The 26,196-nt window shown below is 30.1% G+C and overlaps 1 protein-coding gene across 3 annotated transcripts in view; it reads left to right on the top strand.

Moving 5' to 3' along the window:
* Nucleotides 1-26,196, top strand: part of LOC130901901 (protein grainyhead) — a 215,309-nt gene that overhangs the window by 180,385 nt on the left and 8,728 nt on the right. For all 3 annotated transcript variants that reach the window (XM_057813590.1, XM_057813580.1, XM_057813571.1), the window contains 5 exons: nt 152-327; nt 1,554-1,716; nt 17,235-17,346; nt 25,114-25,208; nt 25,269-25,424. In XM_057813590.1, coding sequence (XP_057669573.1) covers nt 152-327; nt 1,554-1,716; nt 17,235-17,346; nt 25,114-25,208; nt 25,269-25,424 — 702 coding nt within the window. The remainder of the gene's footprint in view (nt 1-151; nt 328-1,553; nt 1,717-17,234; nt 17,347-25,113; nt 25,209-25,268; nt 25,425-26,196) is intronic.

Genomic DNA, 26,196 nt, shown 5'->3' with positions numbered 1-26,196 from the left:
AGCACGATTAAGTGATTGCTTTTATCGCTCATAAGACATTATCTTTTTTAATCACTACTTATCAATTTCTCCCAAGCTCATCATTCGTGTCATTCGCATCACTGCATTGTTCCATAAGTTTCTAAATTTCAATCAATCATTATTGTTTCAGTCATTCGACTATGCAGAACTGTGTCAGACCAATCCTACGTTATTGGATCCATTATCGTTGTCTCAACGAAGTAACAGCAGCTCCCAGTCTCCGGGGAATCAACCAACTAGTAGAAGCCGACCTTGGCACGATTTCGGGCGTCAGAACGATTCCGATAAAATTCAAATTCCAAAAATGTGAGTACCTACCTACCTATTTCCGATTTTGCGTATGTATTCATTTTTACATGTACATACTTTACATTGTAAAATCGCGAGACGTGCTAATAAAATCCGGAAATAAATAAAATGTATTCTTCAAAAAAAAGTCACTCTTTCCAAAGATATCATTCCTAGAAGAGTGAGTAGAAATAAGAGTTAATTTTTTCCCTTGAATTCAAGTAAATATAGAATTTTGTTATTAGCATGGACTCGCAAAGTGCATATAAGTATATTGTCGACATTTCTGTTACCTTACAATGGATTACAATGGATTAGCATTGGCATCCCCGACCCTAATATCTAAAATATTTTCAATTCATTCTCCATAACGAACTATATTCGCATCTCGAAAGATAAATAATAATTTTCAAGCGTGTAGGTATGATCCGCTTAAAATTAACAAATTAAATCACGTTTATATCTTTACACTCACTAATTGGAAATGGAAACAAAAAAATATATAAAAGAAACATCATTTTCATATTTTATAATGCATAACTTGTAACAGTAGGAATAAATAAATTATTTCACTTGTTACACATAGATATCTGAAAAAAATCTCCAAACTTGTTCAACTTGTAAATGACTGATACGGCTCTTCTCGTTTTTAAGTGAGCTTGTGATATATTTCGAAAAATTGTGAGCTGAGGGTATTTTGTTAACTATCTGAACTTTTTACATGGATTTAGAAATACCCCGTATATAAAATGTAAACGTTATGTGGCGTGAGAGCCCATCAAATATTTCTCGGAAGTAGCCTAAACTCTTGATACTGGGTTTTATGCGCATAGAACAGAAAAATAAACGGATTGTCAATTGCTTGTTACTTTGAAACTTGAACAGGCTGAAAAATATCTTAAACCGGACAAACGGTCGATATGACCACTGACACTACCTAGATACAAGTACCTTATGTCATTCGGCGGCGTGAAACAGTTGTAGTTGTAAAAGCCTGTTAAACAAGTTTAGGTGATTCACAACTGCACGTATAATACTCCAGGCTGCTTTTTCCACTCACTAAATTTCGTTACGTGTCATGTACAATTACCTTTTTATAATTTTATTTTCGTAGGTCACGGGGTCAGCAATAACTACCTGACCATTTTATACACCAACAACGTATCTTCAAAAATATCGTTTTGAAAGTTTTGAGAAACATACGTTGTAATCTAGATTTTTTTTTAAATTCGAAATTGTTACAGTTTTTCTCCCGTCGGTTTCAAGTATCACCTAGAGACTCCCATATCAACATCGCAGAGAAGAGAAGATGATAGAATTACGTATATAAATAAAGGACAGTTTTATGGAATTACTTTAGAATATTTACCAGATCCAGATAAACAACTCAAATCACAGACTGTAAAGGTAAGTTGATATAATAATAATTCCATTTATTATTAAACAAATTTTATGGATATTAATTGCCTTTTCTCTATTACCAATTTTCATCTATCAGTAAGTATATTACATACATCTACTTCACGATTCATATTTGTCAATATTATATGAACAGATATTTTAGTTTAGGAGTACATTTTATCTCAATATATGTCAATTTAAATATAATTTAACAAGGTGTGATAAAAAAATAATACCCATAATTAGAAGTGTACTCAATCTATGATTAGAAGCGTTTCAGGAAGGCTTCTTTCCAAGTGGCTCTCCGTTTTAGTACATTTTTCATTTTTGAAAAGAGTGCAATGTTAAATCTGTTGTGTGGGGTGGAAGACTTTTAGTGGCTAAAAAATCATCGCGACTAAGAACAGAGTTGTTAGCCCATTTCTCATATCTACTTCTGTTCACGTCCTAGTACCTCTGTTATAGTTATTCCCTTATAATGAATTTTCATCCACTTTTCCACCGTTTTATTTATTTTTGAGTGCGAAGGTCATCCCAAATGTTTCTCATTCTGTCTCATTTCCACTTTCAAATCATTCATCTAAAAGTATCAACCTTTATAGATTTTCAACGTTTTATGAGCCTTTTCGGCAACTTTTTAAATCTTGATATAAATGTTAATGCATATTTGAAGATCCGTTCTACTGCAAACACGACCTCAATAAAACTCATGATTGTCTTAATACATGTGGGTATATAATCTATACCATTTGTTGCCGTCAAAATTCATTCAACGTATTTTCTGATAACACCTTGTATATGAATACATTTATCGATTAATAACAACAACAATTCACTCGTTTGGAAAATATACAAATACATTGTCATTCTTAGAAATTCGATATCTTGTGTTTTTAACAAATTTTGGAACACGTTATATTGTCCTAACTTGTAATTTTATTATTCAATTTAATCACTTTCAAGTTGTTTTGATGTTTTCAAAAAAATTATACTCATTTACTAGTAGTATTAAGTACCTACACGTTAAATTCTCTATCCATGCGTGTCTATAATCCAAATATTCAACAAGGAAATATTTGACAGCGAGATTTATCACACGCTAGGGGATCAGATTATACGCTGTTAGCTAATTGTAACTGTTTCGAAATATTTCATTTTGACCTGCATTGACGGGCATATCAGTGAAAGTTGTAAATGTTTTATTGTAATGCTAATAATAACAGGGCCGTACCTATGTCTCGATTTGACCGATAGACTAACAATTGCTATGTTTGATTTTTAAACTAGATCATAAGATTTATTTTAATTAAAATGTATGTATCTATTGAAAACAAAGTAATGGTTAGAATATATGCGTGAAGTATTTATCTTTATATTTTTATAATTCAATATTAACAAATGCTAGAAATAGAAGTACGCTTCTGATTATTTAATAGAACGATATATTTATAAATAGTTCTGATGAAAATTCCAGTTCCAGTTCCAGTTATCCAGTAATAAGTTAATTTATAAAAATATTGTATTGAACATACCTACTGTACCAATAAAATATCACGATAAACATGATTAATGTTTTGGTTGTACTTTGAGGACATCAATATACCATTATTTTCCGGTATAAAAAATTGAAAATTTGAGCTAAATATTGAATAATTATAGTTTATAAAAACTACCAAACACATTTTCAGCAATAATCAAATAAGAATTAAATTACTGATCAGAAAATTGATGTCAATAAAAAAGAGTGCTTTGTATGAAATATCATACAAAACATTCCACAGTTTTACCAGTATATACTAGTTACATCAATCTTCTCATCAGAAATTTTATTCTTATATCAAGATTTATTTTCTATTCGTTATTACTAAAAGCGTCATTTTAAACTATGAATTATTTTTTACAATTTAGTATAACTAAAACTAACTAACTAAAAGAGTGTTTCTCAGTTTTTATAAGCAGTATTTTAAAACGGCATCTGTACACTCGTGTACAACTATAAATTAACTGATATCCCTCTGACTTTATAAACCATTAAGAACCAGGTAATACAACGATTGACTAAAGTTGGACTTAGCGTTCATCAAGGTAGTAACAAAAAAGGCGTTGCGGACATCCCTCCTGTTATCAATGACTGTTCTTAATGTCATACAAAAGTATACAAAAGAACTTGACCCCAAGATTTTTGAACTCGTGATTTCTTATAATCCTATATCTTAAAAAAGCCATAATGAATTTGTTAGTCTGAGATAGCTAACCAACATTCAATTTCTAAATTTAGAAGTGGGGCCAATGAAAAAGCATGAACTGCATTATGTGAAAACTTTTTTGGAAAAACTGAATATCATATTCAAAAGGAAGGATAGTTATTCCTAAACATCAAAATGTTAAACACCCATCCTATGTACAAGGGCTTTCGTAGCAGTTAAATTATGTTAATATGTAATTAGAACTAGAAGTCATGAACGACATAAAGGAGGTTTCTTATGGTTATTGTGCTGCTGTTTGCACAGGACAAACATTTTGATATATGGAAAATAGATTGATATAAAAAATTTCTGTAATAAAGAAACATACATTTAATGATAAAAATTTAAAATCGTTGAAACAGGCTTGATTACATAAAGAGAAAATCATTTGGAATCGTTAAAATACATCAAATCGATATTCCTATCAATAATAGCAATTTAAATAAAATTTAAAATTTTTATAAATTTCAACTATAGAATTAATTGCTTCGTTGTCGAATTTAAAATTTGAATTTTGAATTTTTTAATCGGATTGTAATTCGATATTTATGTGATAGGTTTATCCATTAAATCAAATATCAAAGTAGGTTCTCATTTTCACATACGAAATTACGTTAAAACACCAAAAATAATATCAACAATAAACCTAAAAAATACTAAGAATATATTTATTAATTTATATTTATCTTATATTTGTGGTAACATAGTCAGAAACCACAAACTAATTCTACAGGTTGTTGGTTTCATATATATTGCGCAGAATTGCCCTAAGAAAAAAATTAAATTGCGGGACTATACAATTTAAAAAAAAAATTTCTCATTACAATACAATACAATTTTGAAATGTTTCATATAGAATCTAGAAACATGACATTTTGTTCTTTGCATTTTATTTAATATCAAGTCTTCCTTTTTGTATTTATTTCATGCAATACAAATAAAGATGGTATTATATATATATATATATATATATATATATATATATATATATATATATATATATATATCATTTGATTGTATCCCACGCAAATTAGAACAATTAGAGCAAACAAAACACGTTTTATGTGAATGATTAATGAAAAAGGCGAGTCCTTAATCGAAATGAAATCAACATACAATAGATCCTGTAAATTAATTATAATTGTAGATCACAATATGCAACTCATTAGTTATAAGCGGTTATTATTACCTTTCCCATAGCTCCTGTTATTAATTTTATTCAAAATAACAAAAAATAAGGCGTGATTTCTAATAACTTCAAAATACCGTATATATTTGTATAATTTCTTCCGGGTAGAGAAAGTTTTTGCGAAAAATATTGAAGCATGACAAAACAATGATCTGGAATGGTAGATTTGTGAGATAGATAAGGCGTTTTCAGAAACAACGATCGAGTTATCCTGCTTAATCGGAATGTATTGCGGATCCCCGTCACTGTGTTCGGAAACTCAACGAAGTAATTGGATTACAGTCATATTATAGGATCTTTTCTACTCGATTATAGTTTGGTGAATTAGATCAGCTGACGGGTTGTTTAGAATTTTTGAAGTCGCGATTTTTATCTTCGCTTTTCGACAAAAAATATTTTACTTGATCCTCGATCAGCCCTATAATATGATACCGCAGCATTCTATGAATCAAACGGTGGCTATTTTTCTTTCAATCGACAATATTTATGGTCGGTTAAAGTGAATTTTTACAGTAAGAGTTTTATTCCGAGTTCTGCTTATTGCCAAGTATAGTCCTAAATTTATTAGATGATGAATAAGTTGAAGCCAAACACAGTTACGGATATTTTGTGTTCATTGATTTCGTAGACTACTTAGCAAATCTAACTAAAGTGTAAAAATTCTTTTTTTTACTGATGTATTAATAATTTTGTGCAGATTTGCGACAATTCTAGAAAACATTGCAGTCTTGGGTTTCTCTGAACAACTCATTGGTATCGAAGATTGTCCTCTTTATTTTTCTCGATGACTCTTTTAGGCCCATCAAAAATTATTTATTTTTTGATCAATTATCTACCAATAATTATGTAATTGGCTACCTTTTAAGGAAGTAATTTGAAATGAGTAGAAAAGATCGGGATTTTCATATAAAGATCATGTTCTGACTAATTGGTTTATCATCTCTTAGCCGAAACTACAACAGTAAAACTACAATCATGAAATTTTGATAGCAACGCAACCTCCAGCTAAGACAGGATTTTTTGATTTTCCACTCCTAGGTGGATTAAAAAGAGAATGGAATTTTGTATGGAAGGCCATCAATATTAGGGCTAGAATCTTTCAATTTACTTGCTACGTATTTCAACGTTTCAGAAAATTCAACACTCAAAGGATGATGGGGGTTTTCCAATTTGGTATTTAGGATACAAATTGAAGACTAATAACTACTTATATCAGAAATTTCACTTCCTACGATGCGACCTAAGAGATATCTAGGTTTCTGCCATTTTTATCAGTACTTTCTCACTTCAATAAGTTCTGCAACTTAGCAAAAAACTTGATATTTGCTAAAATGTTCCTTGAATGACGTAAGCAACCACTAATAGAGATTTTTTTAATAAGTCGGGCTGCTATTTCATCTCACAGTTATTGATTTCTAACTATATTAATAAAAAATGTAGTTACTAATTTCTCAAAAATATAATTTTAATGGGATGCAATTAGATTCCATATTTTTCAGAAACTTACTTAGTCTTTAGTATTTACCAAGCATTATAAGACACCCATTTTTTTCTAAACTATAAATATATGAACTAGATATATAAACACCTGTTAGCAAGTTTCAAATTATTGTCTGAGGATTTTACAAAACTGCGTGAGCCAAATGGTAAGCAACAGTTGGTTTTATTTAATATTCATATCCTATTAGAATGGTTCGTAATATTATTCTGATCACAATTATGATAGAACCGTTTTTACTATAGATTCCATTGTGGACCTGGAATTTCTAAATCACATAATGATAGATTTTGTGATTAGGAATAGTACATGGCAGTAAAGATTCCTTTTCCAAAATGACATGCTTGAGTGCAATATCACACTTTCTCTATTCCGTTAGAAAAGACAGAAAGTAATACCAGAAACGCAATAGCGAGATATATGCAGATACGTAAACCAAGTTCATAACCTGCATGCCGAATTTAAACAATGACACGTACTACCTGAAAAGTACCTGTCACAAGCTTGAAACAAATGATTACGGATTATAATATTTAAAATAATAACACAAGCAATATCTACAAGAAGAATTAATTAATGACTTCCTGTGCTAAGTTGTATGTGTAAATTATTGCTATTACTTTCATGAGTAATTTTTACAACAAATATTTTTTATCGTCCAACCATTTTCATGTAAAATTTAGCTGCAACGTACTTATAACGAATTTTCCAAGATTTTATACTTTTCAGGATAATGTATAAGTACGATTTGTTACATCAGAATTGTATTCAATAATTAGACTCTAATAAACAAATTTGTTTACTCAGAACTAAAACGCCATCGTTAACCGGCACCTTCACCATCCTATAAAACTTTCTGGCGGTCATTAAGTATTAGACTACATGGTTATATCAATCACATACATCACTTTATGATTCGAAATATTCCGCATTGAATTATAAACTGGAAAAATGAATATTTACCTCTTAACTAATATAATTTAAACATAAACATCCCCTTTTTGTTTGAAATTAATTAGATTTCCTTATATTGTGCATTGCAATAATAAAAACAAGAAATGCAACATCCTCATCAGCCTTAAACGAGATTTCTGTTGATGCATTCGATACAAATAATGAGAATGGTGATTAGTTGGTTAATTACATAAGAAATAATACAGATATAGAATCTAGTTACAGTGTTGGCTCTTTAATATCTCACTTGTTGCAGATATACAAAATATTTACAGGCACATTAGCAATAATATTTATGTGTATCTCTAAATATGGTTATGAACACTATGCAAAAATGTAGTCAACTAGCTTCCAGAAAGAAGCTGCAGCCTGTCCTATGAGGGTAATTATGAAAAGCAAGTTTTCAAATTTCAATTCCTAATAGAGGATGTGGGATTTATTTGTACGTTCATAAAAATTTAGACAGTGTATTAGCTATTATCTTGCTCATTGACTATATATTGGTATTGGCATTTCTATTTAAAAAAAATTTTTGTGAATCTTTATCAGTATTATATAACTCGTAAGAAAAATGCGGGCATTTCAGTTTTTGATGATTAATGAAAAGTGATTGAGCTTGTAATACGTTTAAAAAAATTAAAAGTCTATGGTTATATTCTGATCTTATTATTAAACATATAACATACAATCTGGCTTTATTCACTATTTTCTTTTACAATTTTATCCCTTCATCGACTTTTCTCTTCCTTCTTTCTTTTTGGCTAACAATCTAAGCACTGTACTTTCACTGGAATTTAATGTCGTCGATTATCCCTGTACATTAGTGTCCGTAGTGACAAGTTGTCCAATTTCCAATAAATTTTGCAACTCAATTGCGGATGTACTGAATACTGAATTGTTGAACTAACGGTAGATTTTCAGTATAAATTAAAGATTATTTTATTCAAACTTGAATATATTTTCATCTTTGATGCCACCGGCGTAATTGTCATTAAACACAATTTTATACATTTAATTGAAGTAATTGAATACAATTTATTGAATACATAAATTTTCATTAAGCTCAGTAATTGAAGTTTCTTACCTTGAAAAATTGTTAAATATAATTAACTCTTTAAATCAGACTTAAAACATCAGCCAACCAATATATTTCATCTACAATTTGTTTTAATGCGGATACATAAAACACCGTTTTGGAGTTAAAAACGGCATTGTTCAGTTTAATATATGGAAAAACCAATTTATGTTATTCGGAGAGTAAAATGGAAAAAAATATTTATAATAATAAAATTCATTCAATCTCAATAGAAGTTCAAATAAATCGGTTATTTCAATTTTTTATAGGAGAAGGTTACAAGTACTAAATATTTCACTTAAAATGAGAAAACAAATATAATGATAATGATTGTATTATTCATTTTTGATCATCAAATTAACATTAACGTAAATCGGTTCTGTTATTAATTTCTTTTTGTCATTATAGTTAATGGTTAACACTAAACTTGCAATTAATAAGCCACAATGTTTTTGGATCTGACATTTTGATATTATCTGCTTTCTGTGTGTATAAATATTTCAAGTTTATAGTTCCACAAACAACTATCTTGAAAGAAATACAACATTGTTATCTATCATCGTCCTGTGGATTGTTAGATATTTGACAAAATTGAAATATCTGTTGTGGATTAATGATTTAAAGTACTTCATTGACATGATTGAAATAATGCTCGCAATGATACAGTGGTGAAATAGCGCACAATGTAATCAGTTCCATATAGTTGGACTAGTCTCATTACCTCTGCTGTAATTACTGTATCCAATTCCTGCATACCAGCTTTTACGACTGTTTTGGAATTATCGATTACAATAATAGACGTACTTGTAACGCACTCAAACAACAGTTATGCCGAACAGCTTTTCCTCTGGCTTTAATAATCGTTTTCCATTTTTCTTGTGAATTCTGCCACTTTACGGAGAATAATTATTTTTGCATGTGCTGGTGAAAACATCTAAGTGATTATCTCGATAAGGACAAACAACAAAAATTGGACTATTTTTCAATTGAGGACCTATTTGCAACAAAAAATATGCCAATTTGAACAGAAGAAATACCATTCTTCATATATATTCAGAAAATATGGAACCACCATAACTCAGAAATATGTAGAACCAGATTACACCCGGATGGGGTGTTTGCATACGACTGATGTTGGAAATTCTATAGTTGTCTTTGATTGCAACAAAAACCGAGTTGAAATATTTTTTCACTCTTTTCGAAACGTCGAAATATAATTATTTTCATCATTTTCAATATCAAAATAAAAAACTCAATGAAAATACAAAAATAAAGAAATACCAATAAATTGGAAACAAATCGGTACTGTCCCATCTCTCGTAGATTCTAACACACATTAATGGTGGTGATTCCTTCCCCGTTTGAGTTTGCAGTCTAATGTTTTCATGTACCGATATTCCAGTTGACTAATTTCTTTTTAATTATTTTTATATTAAATTGAAAACTAGCACATTCAATGTATGTTGCTCATTTATGACTCTTGAATCTTTTATTTGAAATCGGAATTTTGCTGCACTAAATTATTATCGTTATTCAATAATAATGTCTTATGACTTTTCTGCTCTTAAAAACCGGTTCTGTTGATATTATCTGAAGCATGTGTTCGTTAACATTTGCAATATTTATATTTCGTTTCTTTACATCTTGTTGATCTTCAAATTCTTCTATTTTTATTATCTACCTACTCTGCAATCTTTCAAGTCAACAAAATAAAAAAACTTTATCATTTGAATCTCTTTAGGTATGTAATAAGGACTTTTCGGGTTAACCTTATTATGATCTGAATGTTCAGAAACTAACGCCGTTCGGAAACTGATAAAATCCTTTCTACCCTGGTAGACCAATGGGTAAATGCGATTAGCTGATGGGTTGTTTTATTTCCTCTACGTTTTTTAAACATTAAAAATTATTTATCTATATTCTCTACTATTAATTCACATTGAGGGGGTAACTCGTTGATAACTGCTTAATAACAATTCTAATCTCGAATAAACTATTATACAACTAAATAAATATTATGGAAGAATTAACCCACAAAATAGTGATGAAAATCAAAAGTTATTATAAATCATAATTCAAATTTGGAATTTTCACTGAAAATTGAACGCGACGCTCGGAAACTTTGATATAAGTCTTGTTCTGGATTAGGATCCGTGATCAATTGATAGGTTATCTACCTGAACCCGGATTATAGTATTTGAAAAGCCCGATACTAATACGTATCCTTGCTTTTAACCCCCTTTTTTTTAAATTTTATCTTGCTTTATAAATGATCACATTTATTTTATCCAGAGACACAAATCATTACTATATTTTCTTAATAGATAACTTGAAGCAGGGGTCCGGTTTTTAACACCCATTTAAAATTATCGGCATGAAGGGACTCTTGGAAATTGCTAATTCATGGAAATTTTGTAACCATTTAATACAAATAAGCAAACACGTACCTTGGGAACAGCGCATATTTTAAAATTTGTTTTCGTTTCTTAAGTTAAAAAGTCGTAAAAATACATAAAACTGGTGTTTATAGATTATAACCAAGGTTAATGTTGAGTTAAAATTAATAGTTTGTCAATTCCTTAATTGTGAGCAATAATTTCGAAAATACATAAAACAGTTACTTTAAATTTTAGAACATAATACTTAGTTCAACTTTGAATCAAATTAACTGGTTGAAATTTTTTAAATAAAAACGTTTTCAGAATTTATTTTTGTCGATATTATAGCACCATGTATATTTCGTCATATATGATATACGAGGTCTGGCTATTAAATAATGAGACTTCACGCCTAGAGGGCGCCCTAGACGGGTAGGGTAAAAAAAAGTAGTGCGTTGGGTATCTAGATATCTTGTCTATGCACGTCCCAAAACACATTCCGTCACTAAAATACTATTTGTGCAGTAGTGGTCTGAAACGAATATGTTGTTTTTTTCGTTCCGAAAACCATGTGTGACGAATCAATCTCAAATTTCTAGTTAAATTGAAAAAACTCCGACTGAGTGCAATAAATTGTTGCCTATGGGGACGAATCTCTATCTCGTGCGCGTCAAAAAAGCAAGGATGTCGATATCAAAATTCAAGGCACTGTTGACCGTTGTTTTGGATATTAACGGTATCGCGATGACTGAATGGGTTCCAGAGGGTCAGACTGTCAACCAGACTTATTATTTGTCGGCTTTGGCAACACTGCGAGAACTAGTTCGTAAAAAACGGCCCGAGTTGTAGACGCACAACTCGTGGATTTTACACCAGGACAACGCACCTGCCATAACGCGCTATCTGTGAAGCAGTATTTGACCAGTAAGCGCACTTCAGTGCTCGAACATCGAACAAGCAAAGCAAAAAACGGCAGAGTTCCTAAAGACACTCGCCAAAGAAGACTTCCAGCACTGCTTCAATCAATGGAAAAACGTGTGGAAAAGCGAGGGGAGTGGAGTATATTGAAGGGGAGCATTCGAATGTAGAATAATTTTTGTAATAAAATCCTTTTTCGTAACCTGTCTCGTTATTTAATAGCCAGAACTCGTATCATTCATTTAATAATCATTTATTTGAAATATGAGCGATGTTTTACAACACTCACTTTAGATGTGTCCATGACAAAATAAATGACTCTTCAGTCTCGAGAACTAAAAATGGAAAAAACATGTCATATTTCATGTTCTGAAAAACTGGTATAAAAAGAGTTCAGTATTTATATATACTAAACTTTCAGGGATATTCATAATTTTTTAAAAATGTCTCAATTTTATTTTAATTTTTGGGAAAAGTTAGTTCGAATGGATGTTTGAAATTACAGAATATTTTAGATATTACCTTGTCACTCTAACGCCACTGGATTGTTTTTCAACTATAGCAATAATTACACCATAAGAGGCAACAAATGTCACTAAGCTGGTTTTTTAGTCATAACCGTCCGGTAATTGGCTGTGCTCATATAGAATTTTCATTATCAACTGATTCTTAATAATTTTCTAAAAAATATCCAACTATCCTATCTGAGACAAAGACAAAAAAAATCGAAATTCTGCAAAATGTTTTTGTTGCATTGTATTCCTGGAGGTAAATAACCCCTGGTACTACCTTATAGGTAAGGATTACATGTTCGACTTGATGCGGGCATGAACATTCCATCAACCTTAAGAAATTAATCAGAAATCGAGTAATGAAATACCAATGCCAATTGTACCAAACAATTCATCCTCCGTTATGTACATTCCTTTTTTTTATTTTTTTACAAAAAATCCTTGAATAGAACGAAAAAATATGTAGATATACCTAAATTGTTCAAATGCCAATATCTTACTGATTTGTATAAAGTAATTCACTTCTAAAAATCATAATAACCAACATATCAATAGCTTTTTATAACGGATCATGAATATGTCAACTATGTCGTCGTGGTTCAGATGAAGACTCCAACCGGAAAATAGTTTCATACCATTAAGCGTTACTATTATAGTAACGGTTTAACAAATATTTTCTATTAAAGTTTGCCACTGTTATCATATAATGTTTTTAGCTATTTATCTGGTTTTGTTACTGATGGTGTAAAATACTAATTTATTCGAGTTCATTGTACTTGATATCCTTTACACGTATCGAATATTCTTAGTTTTGAGAATTTCTTGTAAGATCGACCATTTAATTCAATTATGGGATGTTCTATATCCTGTGGTGGATATATTAATAAAATTCGTTAATAGTAATCCTGAAAAGATACTATTTAGACCGTTCCTCGTAAAACAGCACTGTTTCTGAGTTTTTCATGCATTGTTTTATCAAATTAGAAAGAAAAATTTCTGGAAATTGATTAACTAAATAATTCTAATCCTTTTGAAATAGATTTTGTACGTCATTGAAATGAACTGAAGCTATATAGACTACTTAGTCGATAAAACGGTACCTACCTACATTTCTTCTGAAACGTGGATACAATTTAAAAGAATACCGTCTGCCACATCTTCTCCTGTATGTACAGAGAGATCAGTCGGTTTATATTTTTCCTAAATACAGTTTCTTCATATATTAATGCTAATGCAACTGATTAAGGGTATTACGTCGTACTTGAAAAAGATGAGAAGGAAATAGAAAAAAGGAAAGCAAAAGCAGTAAAGTAGCAGGAGTGATAAAAAATGTTACAAGCAAAAAGTGTATAATGAACAAAAAAGAACAACGGAACGGAAAATGCTCAGAAAGATTTACGGTGGAATTAAAGAGATGGAGTGAACAGAAGAAGAACAGAAGAACATTCGTATAAACACCCAAATAGAACACATTTAATTAAAATACGCAGAGCGAGATTATTAGGGCATAAAGGAAAAATAGATGGATAAAACGAATACTGAAACGTGGAGAAGGTGAGAGAGAAAGATGAGGAAGACCAAGGAAAAAATGATTGGAGGGAGTTAGAAGAGTTTTGTGAACGGTGGAGTGAAGAACTAGTAAAATGAGTTAAAATCATATCAGAATCAGATTGAGAAGATTTTAATTAAGAACAATTTTTTCAACTGTAATACCGTGAGACTTACATTATGGTTATCTAGTTGATTCATAAGCATTTGTTTTTAGATTTTGAAATACCCCATTGAAATGTCATCATTAGAATCATAATCAATATGCATACCCTGATGGTATCAACAAATCACATTCACATTAAATTATAGAATTTTGTTTCAATGAGGGCAGAATAATTTTTTTGTGGAAAGAAGCACTTACATGTCACTGGATTTATATTCGGTTAAATATGATACGAGGTATAGTCAGTAGAACAAGTGTGACTATCCTCATGTTACTACATGGAGACAAAATCCAATTATCGCGTAGAAATTGATTCAAAACTTTTACGGCGCGGATAATATTACAGGATTTATTTCCAGAGAGAATTCCAGAAAGATAATTTCGATCAAGAAGCCCTCTGAGAATTCCAATACTCACTATCGTACTATATCGAACAAGTCGGCTACAGTGCGTTGTATCAAGAAAATTTGTTAATAAGCCCAAATGTGCTTTTAAAAGATAAGACAAGACTTGGTTAGGTTAGAGAAATTTTAGAGAGCTAAGATGTAAACACAGACTATAATATGCTGTTGAAGTCTCACACTTCCAGAGTAGAAAATAGATATTCCGGGAAGGTATAGATATATATAGATGCTATAATTATTTTCTTGTGTTAAGTAAATAGCGTCCTAAAAACTGGGAATGCAACTATTAAAAAATGGAGGAAAATTCTTCAAGAAATTATGAATAACTTTTATATTGCTGCACAAATTATATGTAGAAGAGGAAACCACTTATAATTTCACCCTTAATTTAATTAATGGGTTTTTAATGTTTCGTTAATTTCGCCTTTTTATCGGACGACCTTACAAATATATGTGCTATTTTTGTGTATCATCAAAAGAGACTTTACTCCTAGCCTTTGAGCTTCTGTTTAAAAACTTACGATAGTCTCAAAATAAAAACACTATGTAAAAAATTCATTCCAGAATTCAAAATTTAAATAAAAACACTTTAATATTTAAAAAATATAAAAAACTCTGTAATGATAAAAATCGATAAACATTCATTTCTATAACTTGAATATTTATGTTGTCTCACCTTGTATCTTGTATATGCTTTTAGATTCAACACAGTAAATTTAGTCTCGCTGACATACCTTTCTTACTTTTCTTTGAACGACACTAATCCTTATATGGATGACAAATGGGTGAGGTATTCGTCATAATATGTGATCACAGCTTAGGTACTAGAAAATGATCGTTTTGAAACCGATCGACTGCCTAATTTTTCTAAGAAAGAAAATTGTTGTTAAACATTAATTGTTGATAAAAACCTTGTACTTGTAAATGTGATCCATCAAATTATTTTGATAGTAAAAGTAAAGATAGGGATGGTAGTATGCGAATGATTATTTGTCGAACGATTTTTGGATCTTTTTAATTTTTAATAATGTACGTCGTTACTCAATAAACCCCTAGTCTGGCCAACAGATGGCACTGCATATGCTTTACTACGTTGTTAACTTGCTTAACTGATGTTGTATCACATATCAATGTGCTTGATAGAGGCGGCGAGATATGAGAAAGCAGTGTAGTTTTACATTTCACCATGGGAAAGTTTTGCTAGAAATATGTGCCGCACTTGTTCACCGACACATTGATGATGACAAAGCGTTGTTTGGAGCTGATTAAACTAGATAATTTGCGATAATATGGTACAATGAATGAGCATGGATTCATCACTGTACTTTAGTCAAAAGGAGCATCAGCGGAATAAACATCACCCAGAAAAAGTCGACCAACTATGTTGACAAAGGTCACATTAGTAAATATTACCATGCAGTATTGAATGAATTGAGTGCAGAAGTATAAAAAGTCCTCAAATCCAAAAGAAAAACCTTTTGTTTGAACAAGATGATATACCGTGTCAAAAATCGATTAAAATCATGGTCAAATTGAACGAATTGCTTGACCATACAGAGTACTCTACATGTTCAGTGATTATTGTCTCTTTGCATACCTCAAAAGTATGCTCAGATAAGAGAAATGTGGCTCCAATGAAAGAGCAATTGCCGAGATTGAAGTATATTTCGAAATTGAATAGAATTTTTTTTATTCAATTTCAAAAGATTTCTGAACGTTAAAAGAGCATTGGAATACATATATCACTCTTGAAAGTGACAATGTTCAATAATAAAATTAATTAGGGAACAACTATAGTAACAATTGTTGTATATAGAGTATTAGGAAAAATATTGCTCCTCAAATGGTGCTCTAGATAGACCAGATTTCATCTGCATATTTTGATGGAAATAGATAAATGTAAATTGTAATATTAACTAGTTTGTGCTAGTGTGAACGACCATATATCAAAGGGGTCACTCAATTCTAATTTCAAGGTAAATTGTAATTGAATAATTTACAATATTTACGCAAAGAAACCATTATATTGCTTTTAATTGTACATTCATGATAAAACAATTACATTAATTGATTCCAATTATGTTTGTATTTATTTCTATTGACTTTTTAATGATCCGATGTTTATTAAATACGTATATCATCATTTATGTTGTTATCATGAGCAAACATGTTCTAGTTCGAAGTTAAAAATAATTAGTTATTATAAAGTGGCGATGAATGGGAATCGATTCTGTAATTTTTTATAAAAACTATCATTTTCAACTAAAGCAATGTATAACATCATTAAAGTAACTTTAAGTCAAAGGTGTACAAAAAATGAAAAATAAACTAATAATCTAACTTTTGTCAAACATTAACTACAACATTTGATAAACATAGAAAGGAAAAACAGAACTAAATATTTTTATTTAAATAATAGGCCTCCTAAAAAAATGAAGAACAAGTTCATCAAATATTTTTTTTTAATCTAATCTAGTATATATTTCATGAATAATAATAATGAAATAATAGGAACTGTAAATCAATCGGTAAAATATATATCGATGTAGCAGTTTGAATAGCAGGATTTGTAAGGATCAGTTTAATTATTTATCATAGATTTGCGAATTATTTTTAATGACCCAATTTGATTTCAGAGCATCGTTATGCTAATGTTTCGAGAAGAAAAGAGTCCTGAAGATGAAATTAAAGCCTGGCAGTTTTGGCACGGTCGACAGCATTCTGTAAAACAACGAATATTGGATGCAGGTTAGTATATTTATCATATATTTCTTATGTAGTATTGAAACGCCAAACATGATGTAAAACATACCAGATTTCTAATAATTATGGATAATTTGCAAGGATATATACACGTAAGATTACACATTACATTTCGAAGATCAAAAATGAAAAAAGTTTTTAAAATATCTTTATTTTTTATTAATACAGAGATTCAAGTGCAGTCCCGAATATTTTCTTACCTACTCATTCGAAAAGTTTCTAATCTTTCATGATAAATCCTCTACAGTAATTTCATTCCTGTTGTTTTATTATTTCTCTTTTCGTGCTTTATATTTGACAACGGCTATATACATTTTTTTTTAATTTCATATTAATATGAGGGCTGCTGTTTACTTGTTTTCGAGGTACTCCGACTGAAGTAGCTACAAAATATGCGTTTTAAATGCAAAAACGACTTCTTATGTTGTTAAAAATTGTTGGCCTCGCTGTTATATTTTGATCTGTTTGATCAGAAATAAATCATTGGATTTCAAATGAAGTTCGTATGGTGAATATCTGATAAACTCGGACTGGTTAAAAATTCAGTTAGCTCCGTGACATGACGAAAAATGATTCGCTACTTTTTTGACGTTTTCCAAATTTCTCCAATGACTTCTGGCAAACAAATGGTTATCTACCATTCGAATTGACAGTCTTATATAACCAACATGTAACCAATTTACAGGTAATTACAAAGAAATATGCTTGGATCTGATCCGAGCGCGAATAACTTTTATCTAATTTGAGACGTCTTGAAAAGCTCCGTAGTTATGTGGTTGCTTCTGGATAGTATGCATCTATCCGTAATTTGTCACCTCTGCAGTCGATGATCGATTTTTTATAGTTAAATCATCATGTAGTATCTTATTATTAACATATAGATGCTTCAATATCACGGTATATCACGTGCCGATCTTGTTTAATCAATTCATGGACAACATTAATGATATCAGGTACAACGCATTTGGTTCTGAAGTGAAAATCGCCACGATTGAATTCATTGAATGTGATAAGAATTTATATATTATATAATGTATTAGGTTCATTAATGCACTCTTGTGATAATCCACATCGAATGTTATGAAACATAATTGTACTAGGAATTTCTGGGAACTGTACTTATCAATTAACTGCAAACGCTGAACGCAATCAAATGACAAAATATTGTAATTGAAGTTATTTTCAACAATGTAAATTCACACCGTAAATGTCAGTGATACTCTGAAACAAGCAATATCGCCATCAACCCTCATATTAATCATATTTCCTACATTTTCTCCAATTTTTCAAATAAATTTGTAAGCCTCTAACACATGTTCCACTTGATTTAGAATCATTTCATGTAATTATTATTGTAGTAGGATTGGTAATATGGAGCAATAAAGAAATGTAACATAAATGTGGGAACTTTTAACATTTTCAGAGAAACATATTCAAAGCGTAGGTTTTAAGTGGGTAGTATCGATTCTATTATTTTGTTCTTCAGCTATGTAGGAGTTATATATAATGACATTCAACAAAAATTTATATGTATATTATGTATACTCAAATCTGCAATTAAATATACGAGATTGTTTTAAATAACAACCAATAATATTCTAATTCCTGAAAAATCAAAATCAGTGTTTTATGATCTCAGAGATAAGGAATTTTTGTATTGATGAATATACTACATGACGGTCGCCAAAAAGGTGAGAAAAAACCAACTTTCGAAAAATATGCCTTCTATTCTGTCACATATTTTGATTGTGCTCGCAACTTGATTTCGGTTAATCTGTTTGTAATGATTGGGTCACTTGTCACTGCTATAATTGACGCTGTGCGCGATACTTTATATCAAATTTATATCAATTGATATTTTTTTTTCCAGTTCCGTTTCTCGAACTCGAAAGTAATTGTAATTTTGTAGAAAAAAACGGTTTCTTTCACTTTTTTGTATCTCTCCTTCAGAAATTGCTAAATTTTGAATAAAAAAATACTTCCGAATATCTGAAAACTGAAAAATTCAAATTTATATTCGTTATTTTGTACCAAGATTTCAATGAATATATTCCATCATTCAACTTGATGTCACATATTTTTAAGTATCAAAATTCGTTCTTAAATAAAAGTCATATTTTCATATACTTGGCAATCGTCGCAAAGTATTAATTAAAAATTCCGTTTCCTAGCGTTAGAAAAGTCACAAACGTTTTTATATAATCAAAACTAAAATTGTTAATAATTATACAACCTGAAGGCTATTCCAATTAATATTAATTAAATATTTAATAACCGTAACATGTACACAACGTAACAGTTTTATAAATCTACACTATTTTTCAGAACTGGGAAAATCAAAATTTTAAAAGATTATTTATTTCATAGCCTTGACATTTTTTATTTATTAAGAAACCGGTTATTTAACAAATCATTGCAATGTTTCTGTATTCAAAAATGCTACCTTGAACCTGTCATGAAAAAATGTTAAGGTTGTACAATCTTGATAAATTTTGAAATAATATCCTATTACAACATGAATCTATAGGACATATGTTTTTTAGTACGTTTGTTCCATCTAGATATCGATATAAAATATTCTATTCGGTTTAATATATTAATCTAATGATTAATGTTGATTAGTGGAGGCTCTGAGTTGAATAACAACGTATAAATATGAATTTTTAAATATTATTTTCTTTCAATATGTCAGTTAAATAAGACATATTCTCCTTTTACATTTAAAGATAATTTATTGATGATTATTATTGAACAAAATAATTCTCTCCATACTACAAATAGAATTACTGATCAAGGTATTAATTTCCTATTCAAACTAAAATATCAGGTTATAAGTATGTAATTACTTTACTTAATTGCGCATTTTATATAAAAATTTTCAATCTGTTTCGTTTCGTCGTAATCAAAAGAAAATTACTTAAATTTAGTTAAAAAGAAGGGTACCTAAGTATAATATCAAGCCCCAAAAATATATAGTTATACAAAAAATATTCATTTTCACGTGGAAATTATATGCCTTTTTTATCTAGTTAATATGGTTAAACTGAGGTTTTTTAATCATAGATTAATAACAAAATATTAGAAAAAAAATAATCTCTTGTAGTGGAGTATTTCCAATTTGAAAAGGACTGATTTCAGGTATTTAAGTACTCTAAAATTCAAATCAGAAGAAAAATGTATACATTTTTGTTGATTAAAAAATTATAATGAGGGTTATATAATTCTTTCCAAATACCATCAAATACAGGTAAAAACAGCTGGTAATTTATCATTTAAAAAGTTTCTTTAAATTTTTTTCATTACTAAGTGAACATAACTGTGTTTACTTAACCCAATAATATTATTGATAATTGACTCGGCACCAATCGTATAATAACTAATTAAACAAACAATAGTTACTTGTTATACCTTTATACCACAATATTAAAATTATTAAAGAAGTTTGTTGTGGTGAATAGATTTATTTATTGATAATTGAACATATATTTTACTTTTCATGCTCCTCGTTATACCCCAAACGTGAAGTGGTAAGTTTGATGTATATTTTGCTTGAAATCGCATTGCACTTTTTTGTTAATAATTTCTAAAGATATTTTTGTGTTGCATGTCGTTAAACATAGTTCCTAAGCAAAAGTTTTGATAGCATTCCATAAATTTCGTGCTGAAGCTCTAATTTGTTGAATAGCAGACGTGAAACGTATCAATAATTACGTGGAACAAATTTATAAATCATATTTGTTTATGTAATCTTCACTGGATACAATAAATTATAACTCTTTCAAAAATAATAATTTTTAAAATAACGCCAACAGTGTTTAAATATTATATTGCCTTCAAGTCGTATTAGTCTGCAAAAATGTTTTACATAAATCAAATAACTAAATGCTTGAAGGTATAAGTGGTTAATATATAACCATCCATATAATTTCAAGACGTGTTTATATTATGAGAAACAATAATTTAATAAGATATGATCAAACTATTAAGAATATTTCATTATTTGTCAAAGGACGTTGAAGATTATTTTGGTTAGAATCAACTTACAAAATAAAACGGAAATTTTGGTTAGAATCAAATTTTAGAATAAGACTAAATAGTCTGAATAATAAATTAGAAATACAAAAAAATATTTCACAATTGTCACTATACTCGTTCTATACTTGTATTGTTAATAGGTACTCCCGCAGTTCTGTTCAGAGACAATAACATGAAAATTTCTAATTCGTAAACCTAGTTTATTTATTCATGAAAAATAAGTATCTAATAATTTTTGGTGAAAGTTTCTGTGTAATTTTATGGAAAATATAGTTTCCTATTGCACCCCTCTTGAAGCTAGTTTTGAAATTTAGTGAGTTTATTGTATATCACTACTAATAAAGATTATTATCTTATATTTCATATAATCCTGTTACCCTCGTTTTGCGTCCTTAGTGGTTGAATTTTCCAAAATTCTTTCTTAGGGCGCACTTTCGTCAACAAAGACATTTGTTCATATTTTATGCTACTTTCTCAAGTTTCCAGCTGAGTTGCTGAGTTTATTGGAGTACCTACTGTTTAAAAAGGTTTAAACACTTTTTAATAAGCCGTGGATACTCTGCATACCCTGTAAAGGATACAGTCGAATGAAAAAGTATCAATGATGATCTCAATTGATAAATTAGATTATTTTTAAACTGAATTTGAAGGACTTTTTCCCCTTTTCTACCCTTCTTGGGTAATATTAACGAAATTTCCGATATGGGAGTTTTTTTTTTTAAATTGTAAACTAGACGTTGTAAAAGGAACCTACTGTGTAAATTTTATGACTGTAGCTTCAGTAGTTTCGTCAGAGCGATGATGAATGTCAGTTAGTCATTGAGGATTTGGATGAACTCAATATGCGAAATATAAATAATTACGTATGACATCAAAAGATGTCAAAATTTATTATTAAGTCTTCTCTGGCCATATTTGTGTATTAGTTTATCAAAAAAAATTAGTATATGCAGTTGAATAATGAAAATAACAAAAAGAGGTCTGAACATAAATGGCACATTGCTATCGATGCTAATAAACAGAAATAAATCGACTAATTATTTATTGTAAACAAGAACAAAACATATAATCAATTAGTGTAAATTTTCGAATTTTGGATGAAGGAACTAGGAAATCCCGACATATAAAGCACTTTTTCAAATTCTCTACATTTTAGTAAACGTAACTTCTTAGCGATGATTAATTTTGGATGAAGAATAGCAGACTAGCTACTACAGTATGTTTTTTATAGAACATATCATACATTATGTACCACCTCACATACTCAATTAGTTCTACACAATTCATCTAAGTTTTATGTTGGAAATAAATGAATAAAAAAAATGCTGTATTCTGGAAAGAACATAAAATTTTGATAACAAATTGAGCTGGTATTTTGCTATTTAGCAATCAAATTATCAAAATGGGCAGAAACGCACTGACACTCATTAGACACATTAACGGTAACATTCCATGACGGCACCTTGCTAGAACAGCACTATTCAAAATATGCTGTAGGATATTTTGAGAATACTTTGTCAATATGTGGTGACATCCCTCGAATGTGAATCTATCTGTATACCGCAATTGTTTTGGTGGTTGCACAAGCTATTAATATGTGAGACGAAGTTAAGGAGCAGAATGAGGTCTCCCAAGAACGATATTTTTATGATGTGAACAACTATTTTATATTATAGGGTGATTAAATGGATTTTTTCCACATTAGTCATTACATCATACTGTACTTTGCTACTTGTACTATTGATACTACAAAATAACGAACCATATTTTTGTTGTTATGAATCTCTCATCAAAAATTATTTACGTAGTATTTTTTGAAAATACAATTAAAAACACCCGTGGCTGAAGAGCTTACTGTGAACTTGAAGATTATTTTCGATATTTGAAATATTTATCACTGCTTATATTCACAGCTGTTAGAATGCAATGCATTTTGTTTTACTTTTTCAATTTTGTTTTTTGCAATTTGCTTACTGCATGTGGAGATGATGATGTTTTGAGTCCTATGTCACTACTATTTCACTTGTTATTAACCATATTTTCCATTATAATCGACTAGTTAATATCGTTGGAAAAAATCACGTAGAAGATAGAAAAAGTTTCACAGGCCTACAAGTCTCAAATAATAAATAGAACTAACGACACACAAATAGCAATTTCCAAAAAAAAAATTGTTCGCTACTATAATTATTTCAATTTTTGCGTTTTAATCTCAGTGGATGATAATGTCCGGCAATGTTGGTGCTCGAAAATAATCGAAAAAAATGTTTAGAAGATGAAACAGTCGAAAATTGATTTCATACGCGTTTATTAACAGCATAAGTGTCAATGTAAAAGTGGACATTTTTCGGAAAACTATTTAATGTATATAAAATACGAATCGATCGACAAAAAACATTAGATAAAATAAATCAAAGATAGTTTTTTGTATTTTTTGTTGCGTGTTTTATGTGTTTTCGTGCCTTTAATTTAGTGAACTCCTCAATAACTTCTGTGGAATCGATTTCTTTCGAAATTTTTCTTGCTATTGAAAGCACGGCTAGATTAATCAGCTTAAGTTTCGAAAAACTCCTCTCGCATGATCCAACCGAGATGCAAAATGCGGGGTAACGACTCCAACCATTTTATTATAAATTAAAGGTTTTTTTTGGGCTCTCCATTTGGCAGCAACGTCCATACTCGTATCGATGGCTTTTACATGCCTACGGTGATTTTATTCCTTGGTAAACTTGCTCCTTGTCAAATTCACCATAAATTTGTATTATATTATCAACTGCTACAGCCAGAGCGTCATCTGAAGCTTCTAGCATAAACTTTATTTCAATAATTTGGAAAATATTATTGATTTGTTCCATGGCCCCGTATCGTGACGACGAGAGTATCATGACCTGATTCACCCGGCATCGTTCTCTTTACCTTATTTCTTCCTCTCGTTTCTCGATGTTAATGTCTATGTGATTGCATTTTTTTATACCAAAAGCTACAGCATTGTCTATAATCGTGGTTCATTCGGTCACTAAATACTCATTCAAGGAGTTTAGTTTGGTAATACCTGTATCCAGAATCATCTTTGGAGACTGCGAATATTGTTGAACTTCATTTCCTCCAGTATAGCGATCCAGAATTGTATATAGGAAAGAAAAATAAAATCACAATTAGCCGGTAGGAGCAGATCTGCTCCTGATCTTGTGTCTAGATGTGCTTTTGTTGGATCTTGAAAATATTCCAAACTACTCACAATTGTCTCTATGTTTTCTTTTACAACTTTTACTGACTCGTAATGAGCACTCCAGCGAGTACCGATAAACGTTTTTTCCAGTTTTCTCTTTCAGTAATTGCTATCTCAGTGTAAAAGACGAAAAGAACGAATATAATTTATCTAGAGATTTAACAACTAATATATACGAAAGCATGATTTTGGTTTCTTTTTATTGCACTACCACTGAAGACGTGTAGTTCATCTTACGTCCTGAGAAGGAGTGAGAATTGATCATCTTCAAAAGTGCACTTCTTTTGAGCCGCTCCATTTATTTTAAAACTTTGATGGTACTAAGCATATTTTTATAGTCTTGTTTAGGATCGGAGGCACGGGGCCTTCCGCCCCCTGTTGGTCCGCCACTGCGGACAACTCACATATACTAATACTTTTGTTTCCGTTTTCTATAATATAACGTTCAATTTACAGAATACTGATGTTTATGCACGTTAATTTTTCAGATACGAAAAACAGTGTAGGTTTAGTAGGTTGTATCGAAGAAGTAGCTCATAATGCGATAGCAGTATACTGGAATCCCCTAGAAAGCCCAGCAAAGGTATTTAATCACTTACATTTATACTATGTGGATATGATAGAGTTTATTTTTTTTTGTTAGATAAACATTGCCGTCCAGTGCTTAAGCACAGATTTTAGTAGTCAAAAAGGAGTAAAGGGACTACCTCTTCATTTACAAATAGACACTTACGAAGATCCCAGGGATTCACAAATTTTCCACAGGGGTTACTGCCAAATAAAGGTTTTCTGTGATAAGGTAAGGAATAATTATTTTATCTCGTTATACAATGATCATCCAAATATGTCTAACTATTATAAAATCAATTTGAACAATAATTAATACTTTAGTTTAAATATTGAAGAATTAGAAGAAGTATGAAAATTTACTATTTTTATACTTTTAATTAATTAAATATACTATGAAGCATTTTAAATAATCTAGAGAGTAGGCCACAGAAAAAAGTTCACCTCGATATTTGGTGGTATTCGTTAAATTGGTATATATTAGATAATTAATTCCTGCTCGCACTTTTAATTTAAGAGGATGTTGGTATTGTATTTCGTTTCCTCAAGAGTTTCGTTAGCTAAGAAAAGACAATTAGATCGATTCAATATTTACCACAACGTAACATTCAAACAAAAAACAAAAATCGAAGAAACTTAGCATCAGTATCTATTTTATCTGTAAAACTGGAGACGTCTGTACTTGTAGAATCTAAATTAATATGCCTTAAAGTTGCTACTTCCACCGCCCCAATCTTATTTATTTGTTGGCTGAAACTTTCTTATAGCTCTAATATCGGTGCGTGATATTAAGTTGCTTGTCTCTATGAGGCTAATTGAATGAATTTTCTGTTTTTCTTTTTGCATACTTCCAGTTCTCAAAAAATGTGAATATAATGTGAACTCGTTCTTCACTAGAATGTACCATGTTTGAAGTAAAAAAATACCTTAATTTATCAAAGATTGCGACTCGATATGTATAATTGAACACATTCTAGCATAATTGATCATGTATATTGCTAAAT

Source organism: Diorhabda carinulata, chromosome 1, assembly GCF_026250575.1.
Source record: "Diorhabda carinulata isolate Delta chromosome 1, icDioCari1.1, whole genome shotgun sequence".
In the NCBI taxonomy this organism is placed as follows: Eukaryota; Metazoa; Arthropoda; class Insecta; order Coleoptera; family Chrysomelidae; genus Diorhabda; species Diorhabda carinulata.
Note: the sequence above shows the minus strand (reverse complement) of the source record. Positions and strands in the feature narration are given on the sequence as shown.